Source organism: Oncorhynchus clarkii, chromosome 10 (assembly GCF_045791955.1).
Source record: "Oncorhynchus clarkii lewisi isolate Uvic-CL-2024 chromosome 10, UVic_Ocla_1.0, whole genome shotgun sequence".
Classification (NCBI taxonomy): Eukaryota; Metazoa; Chordata; class Actinopteri; order Salmoniformes; family Salmonidae; genus Oncorhynchus; species Oncorhynchus clarkii.
In genome coordinates, this window is record NC_092156.1 from 55,438,450 (window position 1) to 55,452,433 (window position 13,984).

The 13,984-nt window shown below is 44.2% G+C and overlaps 1 protein-coding gene across 1 annotated transcript in view; it reads right to left on the minus strand.

Moving 5' to 3' along the window:
- Positions 1–13,984, minus strand: part of LOC139418798 (catenin alpha-2-like) — a 628,002-nt gene that overhangs the window by 430,661 nt on the left and 183,357 nt on the right. The window contains exon 6 of the mRNA XM_071168509.1: positions 9,629–9,832. Coding sequence (XP_071024610.1) covers positions 9,629–9,832 — 204 coding nt within the window. The remainder of the gene's footprint in view (positions 1–9,628; positions 9,833–13,984) is intronic.

Consider the following 13,984-nt stretch of genomic DNA (forward strand, 5'->3'; position numbering starts at 1 on the left):
GTTTTTACACAATAATCCTTGGGCCTCTCTCTTGAGGGAGGTTGTGTTGGGCTCCTGCCGTGAGGGACATCAAACAGGCAAGGCAGAAGAGATATACAGTGGAGGCCCATGAGATAGAGCAGAGTCGATATACTGAAGGCCTTTATGGGGGTGTGAAGGCTGGTGCGGATGGGTTCCTGTGACATTCTCCATTATCAGACAGTTGTTAGCTCCACGCAGGCAGCAATCTGCACCACCCTGTTTGGGTCCATTAAAGCAAAACTGCAGGTACAAACTACAGGAGTGAAAACAACATGAAACGGGTCAGACGTGGACACCAAGATTGGAGAGTGTAGTGAGTGCAAGTTGTAGAGAAATACACACACACTCACACATTGATGGCCGTTGTCAGGGACATCAGATCCTTCCATCCCCTTTGATCAGCTCTGAAGCACCTCCACACCCAATTAGGCTCAATCCATTCCAGTCATGTATTATTCAGCTTCATTACAAGCCAGTACTCCCTATGTGTCCTTCACACACACTCGCGTGCACACCCGCGCACACACAAACACTGGTCTCAGATGATGAGTCACGGTCAGGACAGGGAGGCAAATGATCAATCGCAGGTCCTTGTGTGTGTGCGTGTGCATGTGTGCGTGTGTGTGTGCATATGGAGGTTGGTCTCTCATTGAGATGGTATTGTACTGTAAACACAAGGGTAATTAGCAAACAGTTGAGCTCCACTGACCAGACCTTGGAGCAGACCAGACAGACAATTGATGTCCTTTGATTCAGACAACAGACAACAACTGCTTCTGCTTCCTGGTGCCTGTCATTATGGCCAGTGCTATCAGGACACTGAGAATACTGCTGCTGGCTCAGAGATCCTGCTCTGTATTCTTTGTCTGGATGGATGGACTGAGGGCAAGCCAAAAACGGACATGGCTGTTTTTAACAAGATGGCCGCCGACTGAAAAGGGTTTATACAGAGGAGCACTGGCGTTGTCACGGCTTCCTCCCCAAGAACCTCCAGATGTAATGGAGTCACGCACGCACACTGGCCAGCGCTGCTCGTGTCTGCTGAAAAAGTATTGATCGACTTCTTTCCTTTATTGATCCTTTATTTATCCTCCCTCTCCCCCACTCCCTCCATCCTTTCTCACGGGCCAGGCAGGGCTCTGCAGCTTCACCTGCCTCAAGGGTCTCTCTCCCGCATTCTCTCGCTTTCTCTCTCTTTCGCTCTCTCCATCACGCTTAAGACACTGGCTGTTTGAAAGGGGAGAGAATATGCTCTGATGAGGCATCTGTAGCTTTACTATAGCAGACACATGGACACACACTGATTTCCCCAGTGTTATTCAGCTCATAGTGCAGTGTGCGTGAGGGGAACACACAGGTCTTGATTAGGCTCTCTCCTTGTCACCCCCTGTGTGTGTGTGTGTGTGTGTGTGTGTGTGTGTGTGTGTGTGTGTGTGTGTGTGTGTGTGTGTGTGTGTGTGTGTGTGTGTGTGTGTGTGTGTGTGTGTGTGCAAACGGGCAGGCATCTGTCTCCCCTAAACAGCTGTCTGTTTGGTGTGCCACGTCCCGCTAACTACATGATTGAAACCCTCTTAAACTCTCCCTAAATCCTGTTTACTAGTCACACCCAGGGCTCCAATGGTACCCCCCTGGCCCCACCCCTATACTTCCACCCCCGTACCTCCCGGCCATGAGCTCTAGCCCTCAACCTCCCCCTTGACCCAAGCCAGCAATGCATTACTCCCGCCGATCAATACAGATCGGCCCAGTCGGATCGGTCTGTAACCAATTCAGATGATACTGATGATTCAGCCAGGGAGCTCCGGGCCACTGTCACCAATCACTAATCACCAGCGCTGCCCGACAGGTATGGACATTCGCCTGTCACTTGGACCTAATTTATTGCTGACTACCGCCATTGATTAACCTTGCCTTGTGCCTTGTGGACCGCTGCCGCCGAAGCCATGTTTCTGAGAGGGGAGGAAAAGGAGGAGTCTGAAGTGACTGCAGGGAGAGTGGAACATAATGATATTAACAGTGTCGTGTGTGTTTAGACTAGTACAGTAAACTTTACTCAAGATGGGTGGTATAAAAACATCTGTAACCTTTGGTCTCTGGACCAATAACCTATGGACATTCGTCAGTCATTGGATGATTACTTGATAAAGACAAGCATTGCTGAACTGACTCAATCAGCAACATGATTGCTATGGTCTCCAGACCATAGTTTGAGAAGCACACTGAACTATACAGCATGGCTATATTGCTTTCCAATGCTTCTCTTAGTGTGTTAAGTGACTATTTCAGAGGCCACATACAGCTCCCTCTCCTCCAGGTGTGACCATGCCCACACTGTCCACTTAGCAATCAGCACCACCCTCATCCAATCACCGGAAGAAGACGCCGGCCACAGAGACCGTCAAGTGTCTGAGCGACAGCAGGTCACAGGCAGAGTTTAAGACCTGTCAAATCCCTCTCGAGAGGTTGTGTTTGAAGAGGGGACCACATCGCCACGTTATCGACCCATGTTTGCTCTCACGCTTACCGCCGTTTACCCACAATCCCCTATCAATGGGCACCGCAATCAACCATCTGTCTGTCAGAGCCCACGGAAGAACAAATACAACTCTGGGGTGCATCCAAATTGGTACCCTCTATTCTATTTACAGATGTAGGATCTTAACTTGATCACCCTGTAACAGGATAACTATCCCGCAATACATGTTTAAAAATGGCTTCTGAAGTTTGTAATTTTCCATTACAAAAAATATATCAACTCCTACAAAATGTCCATTAATTATAATCCACATAATAATTTGCATTTCCAGCTGCAGGATTATTTTCCTGCTGTAGTAAACTGGCTCAAATTAAGATCCTACATCTGTAGTGCACTAAAAGTTTTCCAAGGAAGGAGTGAAACAAAAGTTTGAGTAATTTTTCCCCTTCGTCGAGCTTACGCTACAGTACATCTGCCCTTCCTTCAACCTGTCCGACGTGTGCTTTTATTTCAAGCTGCTGACTCAAATGAAGGCCTTTAAGAACATAATCCTGCAGATCTCCTGTATGTGACGGCTTATGCTCTCCTTCCTTCCTTCCCTCGCTCCTCTCCTCTCTTGTTTTCGTGTCGATGGGCTCCGGGAACAGGTGTCATTTGTGGCCACTAAGCCATTGGCAAGTCCACTCTGTATTAACCCCGTACAGTATCAATTCTGCTTGTGGCAGTGACCCTGCGTGATAAACGCTGGCTACTCCCCAGACTAATCTAATGTGTGTGTTGCCTGTGTCTGTAGGTCTTCTACATACTAGTCTGGGAGCTAACTGGGGGGGTATTAGATACAGCTCCTCATTAGACTATTTCTTCACTGTAGTCACAACACAATGTGAACTAGTGGTAGTAGTAGATATTACAGCCCAGCTCCTATGTGCCTTCATTTGTGTGTGCTTTTGTGTCTTATTGTGTGCTTTGTATATATTATTGTGTGTTTTGTCTGTCTTATAATGGGTTTTGTCTGGTATTATTGTGTGTTTTGTTTATATTACTGTGTGTTTTGTTTGTAATATTGTGTTTTGTCTGTATTATTGTGTGTTTTGTCTGTATTATTGTGTGTTTTGTCTATATTATTGTGTGTTTTGTCTATATTATTGTGTGTTTTGTCTATATTATTGCGTCTTTTGTCTGTATTATTGCGTCTTTTGTCTGTATTATTGTGTCTTTTGTCTATATTATTGTGTGTTTTGTCTATATTATTGTGTGTTTTGTCTGTATTGTGTGTTTTGTCTATATTATTGTGTCTTGTCTATATTATTGTGTCTTTTGTCAGTATTATTGTGTGTTTTGTCTATATTATTGCGTATTTTGTCTATATTATTGGGTGTTTTGTCTATATTATTGTGTGTTTTGTCTGTATTATTGGGTGTTTTGTCTATATTATTGGGTGTTTTGTCTGTATTATTGTGTGTTTTGTCTATTTTTGGGTGTTTTGTCTATTATTGTTTGTTTTGTCTATATTATTGTGTGTTTTGTCTATATTATTGTGTGTTTTGTCTATATTATTGTGTGTTTTGTCTATATTATTGGGTGTTTTGTCTGTATTATTGTGTGTTTTGTCTATTTTTGGGTGTTTTGTCTATTATTGTTTGTTTTGTCTATATTATTGTGTGTTTTGTCTATATTATTGTGTGTTTTGTCTATATTATTGAGTCTTTTGTCTGTATTATTGCGTCTTTTGTCTGTATTATTGTGTGTTTTGTCTGTATTATTGTGTGTTTTGTCTATATTATTGTGTGTTTTGTCTGTATTATTGTGTGTTTTGTCTATATTATTGTGTGTTTTGTCTATATTATTGTGTGTTTTGTCTATATTATTGTGTGTTTTGTCTATTATTTTGTGTTTTGTCAGTATTATTGTGTGTTTTGTCTATATTACTGTGTCTTTTGTCTATATTATTGTGTATTTTGTCTATATTATTGTGTGTTTTGTCTATATTACTGTGTCTTTTGTCTATATTATTGTGTCTTTTGTCTGTATTATTGTGTGTTTTGTCTATATTATTGAGTGTTTTGTCTATATTATTGAGTGTTTTGTCTATATTATTGAGTGTTTTGTCTATATTACTGTGTCTTTTGTCTATATTATTGTGTGTTTTGTCTATATTACTGTGTCTTTTGTCTATATTATTGTGTCTTTTGTCTATATTATTGTGTGTTTTGTCTATATTATTGTGTTTCGTCTATATTAAACCAGTGCACCTGGCACCTATTACCATAGCCCGTTCAAATGTACTTAAATATTTTGTCTTGCCCATTCACCTTCTGAATGGCACAAATACACAATCCTTGTCTTAATTGTCTCAAGGCTTAAAAACACTTCTTTAACATGTCTCCTCCCCTTTATATATACTGATTGAAGTGGATTTAACAAGTGACATCATGAAAAGATCAGGTATTACTAATGTTTTGTAGACTCAATGTATATATACAACTGTGTCTGTGCTTCTACATTTTGGCTCTTAGGTACAAATAGCACCTGTATTTATTTCAAATAGTTTGAGCATTTGATTGAGCCTGTCTAGAAACAAGGGTTTAAAGCCTTAATAGACACCAGGAATGAAAACCTGACAGGTAATGGCTGTAGTCTAGCTTTCAATACCACAGCTATTACCACTTCCAGACAACAGGACACACTATTTGAACAGTCAGAGATGTGCTGTATTTTTTATTCATTTTATTTCACCTTTAGTTGTCATTTACAGCTACAACCTGGCCAAGATAAAGCAAAGCAGTGCGACAAAAAACAACAACACAGAGTTACACATGGAATAAACACATGTACAGTCAATAACACAATAGAAAAATCGATATACAGTGTGTGCAAATGTATTAAGATTAGGGAGGTAAAGGCAATAAATAGGCCATAGTGGTGAAAACAATTACAATTTAGCATTATCACTGGGGTGATAGATCTGCAGATGATGGTGTGCAAGTAGAGATACTGGGGTGAAAAAGAGCACGACAGTGGACAATGAACTGGACAATTCCTTCAGTTCCTAGCTAATTTGGTGAAATGTATCAAATACTTGATCTTTTAGTCGTTCAGAAGCATCTGAATTATTTCCCGAGGGATGTCCCGCTCATAGATATTTATATTCACAGTGTTAGTAATAGTAAGTCAAAATGACACATATTGATAGATACAATAAATATGCATGTGTTCCAAACACAGCTTGTTGTCACCACAACACCTCTGTCACAGAGTCCGTTTGCTATAGCTTTCCTTTTTTGGTATCAATTTATTTGGATAGTCCCAAATAGATTGCTTTTAACTCGGTAGATGTTCAACGGACTGTCAACAACATGTTTAACTAACAATTGAGTAATCCTATCCCTCGCCTAACCCTTATCCTAACCCTACATTTAAATGTAACCCTTAACCTTAACCCTAAACTTAAATGTAACCCTTAACATTAACCGTAAACTTTAATGTAACCCTTAACCTTAACCCTAAAACACTGTGGCATATAAAACGAGCTGGAATTGATAGTTTACACATCTGTAATCATCTATAGAGGACTATCAAAATGAAGTGTGAGTTTAAGTTCACTTCCTTCGTCAAATTATACCACGTTCAATGGGAATTATACACCAGGTCCAATGGAAATTATACACCACGTCTAATGGGAATTATACACCAGGTCCAATGGGAATTATACACCAGGTCCAATGGGAATTATACACCAGGTCTAATGGGAATTATACACCAGGTCTAATGGGGATTATACACCAGGTCCAATGGGAATTATACACCAGGTCCAATGGGAATTATACCCCACGTCCAATGGGGATTATACACCAGGTCCAATGGGAATTATACACCAGGTCCAATGGGGATTATACACCAGGTCTAATGTGAATTATACACCAGGTCTAATGGGAATTATACGCCAGGTCTAATGGGAATTATACACCAGGTCCAATGGGGATTATACACCAGGTCCAATGGGAATTATACACCACGTCTAATGGGAATTATACACCAGGTCTAATGGGAATTATACACCACGTCTAATGGGAATTATACACCAGGTCCAATGGAAATTATACACCACATATAATGGGAATTATACACCAGGTCTAATGGGGGATCCAATGGGGATTATAGGTCCACCACGTCTAATGAATTATACACCAGGTCCAATTATACACCAGGTCTAATGGGAATTATACACCAGGTCGTACACCAGGTCCAATGGGAATTATACACCAGGAATTATACACCAGGTCATTATACACCAGGTCCAATGGAAATTATACACCACATATAATGGGAATTATACACCAGGTCTAATGGGAAATATACACCAGGTCTAATGGGAATTATACACCAGGTCCAATGGGAATTATACACCAGGTCTAATGGGAATTATACACCAGGTCTAATGGGAATTATACACCAGGTCCAATGGGAATTATACACCAGGTCTAATGGGAATTATACACCAGGTCCAATGGGAATTATACACCTAATGGGAATTATACACCAGTTCTAATGGGAATTATACACCAGGTCCAATGGGAATTATACACCAGGTCTAATGGGAATTATACACCAGGTCTAATGGGAATTATACACCAGGTCTAATGGGAATTATACACCAGGTCTAATGGGGATTATACACCAGGTCTAATGGGAATTATACCCCAGGTCCAATGGGAATTATACACCAGGTCCAATGGGAATTATACACCAGGTCCAATGGGAATTATACACCAGGTCCAATGGTAATTATACACCAGGTCTAATGGGAATTATACACCAGGTCCAATGGGAATTATACACCAGGTCCAATGGGAATTATACACCAGGTCTAATGGGAATTATACACCAGGTCTAATGGGAATTATACACCAGGTCCAATGGGAATTATACACCAGGTCCAATGGGAATTACACACCAGGTCCAATGGGAATTATACACCAGGTCCAATGGGAATTATACACCAGGTCCAATGGGAATTATACACCAGGTCTAATGGGAATTATACACCAGATCCAATGGGGATTATACACCAGGTCCAATGGGGATTATACACCAGGTCTAATGGGAATTATACACCAGGTCCAATGGGAATTATACACCAGGTCCAATGGGAATTATACACCAGGTCTAATGGGAATTATACACCAGGTCTAATGGGAATTATACACCAGGTCCAATGGGGATTATACACCAGGTCCAATGGGGATTATACACCAGGTCCAATGGGAATTATACACCAGGTCCAATGGGGATTATACACCAGGTCCAATGGGAATTATACATCAGGTCTAATGGGAATTATACATCAGGTCCACCAGGACTTCCGCTTTATCACAAACCCGCTGGAAGACACACAGGGAGCATGCCCTACTTCGGCACCTGTGGAGCAGCTGTCATGGGGTGGTTAAGTGCCTTGCTCAAGGGCACAACGGCAGGCGATGGCATCTATGATTTTGATCACAGCAACCCTCCGATTGCCAGCTCAATTCCCACCAGATGTTTCCCATCAGACCCGGGATTAGAATTTGCAACCCTCCGATTGTTAGCTGGCCTCTCTAACCACTAGGCAAACTGCCGCCCATGAACTATCCTTCTAACTGTCACTAACAGAATGGAGGCAACTCAGAACACTTATTTATTGTCCCCGTGCCTGTATTTTCACTATGAGACTGTGGGTGGCCATTGCTTTGGTAAACACACTAGTTGGGCCCAGGGGACGATGGTAGTGCTGATGAGCTACTTAGGATCCACGAGGGATTCAAAAGCCTCTGAGCCCGAGCTCTCTGCTACTGCTAATGACTACAGAAGCTGACAGAGAGCGAGAAAGAGGAGGAGGCCATAAAGAGAAAGACATTTAGAGGGACCTTCCTCAAGGACTAGGGCCCTTTAAGTAGTAACAGACAACTAATTGCACCACCACCACCACCGAAACGTCATTCATGATCCCCTTAATGTATCCAAAATGGCCACCCAGTCACAAAACTAAGCCCTGCAGGCCGACCCAACACAAGGCCGAAATGACACGATAGAGCCCCCATTTCGGCTCTGGTTGCAATGAAGTCTATGGACGCTGAGCACAGCAAAGCACACAATAACCTGGTACAGTGAGAGAAACACATGAATGGCCACGGCTGCGGCCAGCCTTCCTTCACTGCAGTAACTCACATCCAGAGTCAAGGCCATTAGGTTATCTAGCGGCCCGACCACGGGGTCGGTAACTGCTCTGCAGTGGGGGGGTTATGGACTAAGGAGATTTATAGTGAGGAATGCCACTGGGAGCCAAAATTGCGTTCTTGTCTCTCGTGTCACGCTGTGCATATCACATTACAGTCCACTATCACACTGTAGAATAGAGAGGATGGATTTCAACAGAGTAAAACCAGACAATTGTGCAAGTTAGTGGTAAAAGGGAGAGTGGGGAATTGTCTGGAGCTGAAAGAAGAATAGATGGGGCAATGTGTGGAATGGATTGGAGCTGTGGTGTGTGTGTGTGTCTGTGTGTCTGTGTCTGTGTCTGTGTCTGTGTGTCTGTGTCTGTGTCTGTGTGTCTGTGTCTGTGCGTGTGCGTGTGCGGGTGTGTGTGTGTGTGTGTGTCTGTGTGTCTGTGTGTCTGTGTGTCTGTGTCTGTGTGTCTGTGTCTGTGTGTCTGTGTCTGTGTCTGTGTGTCTGTGTCTGTGCGTGTGCGGGTGTGTGTGTGTGTGTGTGTGGGTGTGGGTGTGGGTGTGTGTGTGTGTGTGTAGTGAATTTTTTAACAAGACGTAGAAAGGATAGAACACGAGTAGTACAAACTGTAGCAGCTTGTGTATCTGAGGAAAGGTGTGTGTGTGTGTGTGTGTGTGTGTGTGTGTGTGTGTGTGTGTGTGTGTGTGTGTGTGTGTGTGTGTGTGTGTGTGAGTGTGGTTGCAGTGATTTTTTTAACAAGACGTAGAAAGGATAGAACACGAGTAGTACAAACTGTAGCAGCTTGTGTATCTGAGGAAAGGTGTGTGTGTGTTTGAGTGTGTGTATGCACGCACAGGTGATTGTGCATGTGTGTGTGTGTGTGTGTGTTAATATGCGGTAAGCCCAAAATCCTCTTCGAGGGTTACTCACATTGTTCATGTACTCGCTCAGCAGGTCTTGCAGGGCCTGCCGGACGGCGTTGCACTCAGCCACGATGCGCTCGCGGCGGTCGTCGCGGGTGCAGGACGAGTCGGCCATGAGGGCGGCGCCGCTGATGATGCTCTCCAGGCGCTCCTCCAGGGAGGGGCGGAAACGAGCCTCGCTGAACGTCAGCGGGTCCAGGATGATCTTGTTCTGACCGGGAGGAAAGGAGAGAGGGAGGTCAGAAACAGGCAAAACCAAAGGTCAACTTTTGAATGATATTGCACCTTTGAACTTTGCACCCAAAGAGATGGTATAATATTCAGAGTGGATCATGTCACTCCTTTATCTTATTACCCAAATGTTAAGTGTTGGATACTGAATGTAATGTAAGCTCTGTTGGGCTAGATTGTCTCTAAGAATGACGAATACATGGAAATGCATGTTAGCACTCAACCACTTCTGAGAAAGACATACTGTATGAGAGAGAGAGAGAGAGAGAGAGAGAGAGAGAGACAGAAAGAGAGAGCGACAGAGAGACAGAGAGATTGATTAAGCTAGGGTTCTGTCACCCACGAGTTACATTCTCAGCTGTTTGTTTGGAACGGGCTGTCCCTGAAATGTACTATTTGTAACAAAGGCTTATGTCTGGGGTACACAGAGTCATACACACCCTTCTGGTCTTCATAATGACTACAATATTACACATAGCAATATCTGAGCTCTCAATGTCATGTCAGAGTGACCCATGACCAAAGTCGTCATCTCCCAATGAGAGAGAGAGAGAATATGGGACAAATAGAGGCAGAGAGAGAGAGAGAGAGAGAGAGAGAGAGAGAGAGAGAGAGAGAGAGAGAGAGAGAGAGAGAGAGAGAGAGAGAGAGAGAGAGAGAGAGAGAGAGAGAGAGAGAGAGAGAGAGAGAGAGGACCTGTAAGACAGCAGACGGTAGTGGTCCATTTCATATGGTTAGCGACGGTAAAAAGGAAGACAGAAAGAAAGGGAGAAAGGTCAAAAGATGTATGGAATGATAGAACCAGAGAGCGCTACAACAGCAGGAGGGAGGGAGTTGATCAGAAAATGGAGTGGAACAAAGCCTAACAAAGAGCCCGCGATCACATTTGGCAGAGAGGAAAATGGTAGCAGACGGCTCAGTGCAATCTGTCAGCGCTAGGTGGTAGAGCCAGAGGCTGAGAGTGGAGGAAATGTCACCTTCAGGCTTAGCTTTAGGGTCCTTGTACCAGACCTTTATAGACCCCCCCCCCCCCCCCCCCTGTCTGCTTTAAGGGGCCTTTAAGCACAGAGTGAAGAAACACAGGAGCCATGAGGAGAAGCCCTCGGCTTTTATTAATGGAAGTAGCCGCAAAATATACTTTTTTTTATGATCTGTACAGCAGGTAAGATCAAAAATTACCATATTGATGGCGAAGGTATTACGTTTTACGTTTTACGGCGGTACAATTTCAATGTCCCATTCGGCAGCAGTTTGCGGTGCGGTGGGGTTTTTAAGAGGGAGAAGTCACACCGGGTAGTTTATTAGTAAAGAGGTGCCTAAGAGTTACACATGGGCCAGGCCCTAAATTCCTTAGCTGTGTGTGTCTGTGTGTGTAAGTGTGTGTGTGTGTGTGTGTGTGTGTGTGTGTGTGTATATGTGTTTATATCGGTTGTAATGCGCATTACGGTTGAAAGCAGTTCCAGTCGGGCCTAGTTGGAAGCAAAATACAGTGCCGTTCAATGACGACTGTCTTCGACTGTTTTGCGAGGGCCTAATTTGTTTCTGTCGCAGCTAGGCGGCATCTATTTCCCACAAAGCGGTTTAGCCACAATGTCGAGCCTAGCAACCGAAGCCTATTCCAAAGGACAGCAGGGGGCTATCACATTGACGGGAAACGGGAGACACAGAGCACACACACACACACACACACACACATACATATTTAACATTGACATTTTATCCATTTACCATCTCTTACCCGGAGCGACTTCCACACGCACACAGACAGAGAGACATCGAGCTGATGGCTTTGTCTGAAACCCTGAAGTGGCAACCCAGCCCTATGAGTGGGACACCCATTACAGGCCACTGCTCTGTGTGCCCGAGAACCGAGAGTAACAACACAGATGGTATTAGACCCGGAGTGTCGAAAGTCATAGAGTCATAGCCATCTCCGTCCGGCCCATAACGCTCCACCCTTATCACTGCCTTAGCGCTCCCGAGTGGCGCAGCGGTCGAAGGCACTGCGTCTCAGTGCACGAGGCATCACAGCAGTCCCTGGTTCAAATCCTGGCTGTGTCACATCTGGCCGTGATTGGGAGTCCCGCAGGGCGGCGCACAGTTGGCCCAGTGTCAACAAGGTTTGGCCGGGGTAGGCCGTCATTGTAAACAACAATTAGTTCTTAATTGACTTGCCTAGTTAAATAAAGGTTAAATCTCATCTTGAATGTTATTTAGAGTCTCTGGCTTTGCAGGCTTGGTAAGCACAACGCATTGGCTTGAGGAAGACATTACCGAGACAGTGATCCTTAGGAATGGGACTAGATGGTTGCGTTTTACATTGTTTGTATCGAACAAACATGCTAGCCGCGCGAAAAGGTGATGGCATGCATTCCGGTAATACAGGCATTCATTAACGTTTGCCTTGTCTCGTTTTCTTCAATGTGGGAGAGAGGAGAGGGTGGATGGAGGGAAGAATGGGAATGCACAGCATCAGTAGAGCTAGAGGTGGCCTGGATGAAACTGGCTATAATCAGAGGGGTACTGTCTTCCATACGTTTCAGCGCTGCACAACGTGGAACCGCTCTGCTGGCCTTGCTCGGGGTGACACTGTTGTTTTATTTATTTGTATTATTTACATATCCCCGATTTATTCATGGGCACAGAATATTTACAGAAGTGATTCAGGTTGAAGTCGCTCGCTCTCCCGCTCGCGTCATGGTTCAACAGAGGCCGCCACCGCAGCCCGCTGCCCATGAGCTGAGCTACATTAACCCAGATGGTTCTGATTTGAAAATGAACAAAAAAAACATGTAAAACAAAAAACGTCCCCCAAAAAGCAGCCAGCAGTAGTGCCCTGCCTTAGGACACATAACTAAACTACAATGTCTGTTTTGGAGGCTCTAGAGCCTGGACAGGGTGGCAGGCTGTTCGTCAAACTCTGCATAATAAAGACGGGATGGAGGATATTGGTGGGGCCTGTGTCATTGCTAAACATAACCTACTTTACACAGGCAGAGAGAGAGAGAGAGAGAGAGAGAGAGAGAGAGAGAGAGAGAGAGAGAGAGAGAGAGAGAGAGAGAGAGAGAGAGAGAGAGAGAGAGAGAGAGAGAGAGAGAGAGACGGAAGGCGTGGAGGAAAGAGAGAGCAGGTGGGTCAGAGGCAGAGAAAAATAGGGGTGAGAAAAAGGACTTGTGAGACAGCAGGACGGTAGTGGCTCTGTTTATATTATTAATGACACTCTCTCTCAGCTACCTCTAATACTACCATGCCTCCTTTACAAGCCCTGGCCTACATTCACATTCACTGGTTGGCGCCTCCAGAACCCAAATACTGAAGGCCTGATTCCCCAAGGGACTCATTTTATCAGTTACATTTAACAGTTTAAGTCTGTATAGCAGTTTGTGGTCTAGTTTAAAGAGATACTTTGGGATTTTGGCAATGAGGCCCTTTTATCTACTTCCCCAGAGTCAGATGAACTCGTGGACACAATCGTTATGTCTCTGTATCCAGTATGAAGGAGGTTTTAGGTAGTTTCACAAGCCAATGCTAACTAGCATGAGCACAATGACTGGAAGTCGGTGGGTATCTTCTGGCATGCTAGTGGATACCCATAGACTTCCAGTCATTGTGCTAATGCTAGTTAGCATTGGCTCGCGAAACTACCTTGAACTACCATAGCCAAAATCCTGAAGTATCCCTTGAAGACCATGTGGCAGAAAGAGATTCCAGTTGGGATATGTCCGATTGCTGTTGTCACTGGGGTGTTTCAACTTCAACAGCCCGGGTAAAAGACTGTCTGAGTTACACTGGCCAGGTAGGAATCAGATATATGTGCACTCAGATATCACACACTGCGACTACGCTTGAAGGATTCCGGGAACGGAAGTACACTTTATTATCATATGACCATTTGCTGGCTATTGACGTGGCAAAGACAGAAAGATTTCTGGTCGGAAATAGTCTGGAGGACATATCCCAGCCTATCACATCCTACACAAACAAGCAAGGAGAAATGACGAGACACAAATGGAAAAGGAAATCTAGGAGTAAAGTTCTTTGCCCATGCGTCCCAAATGCCACCCTTTCCCCTACAATAGTGCACTACCGGGGCCCAGAGTAATGCACTATGTAGGGATTGGGGTGCCATTTG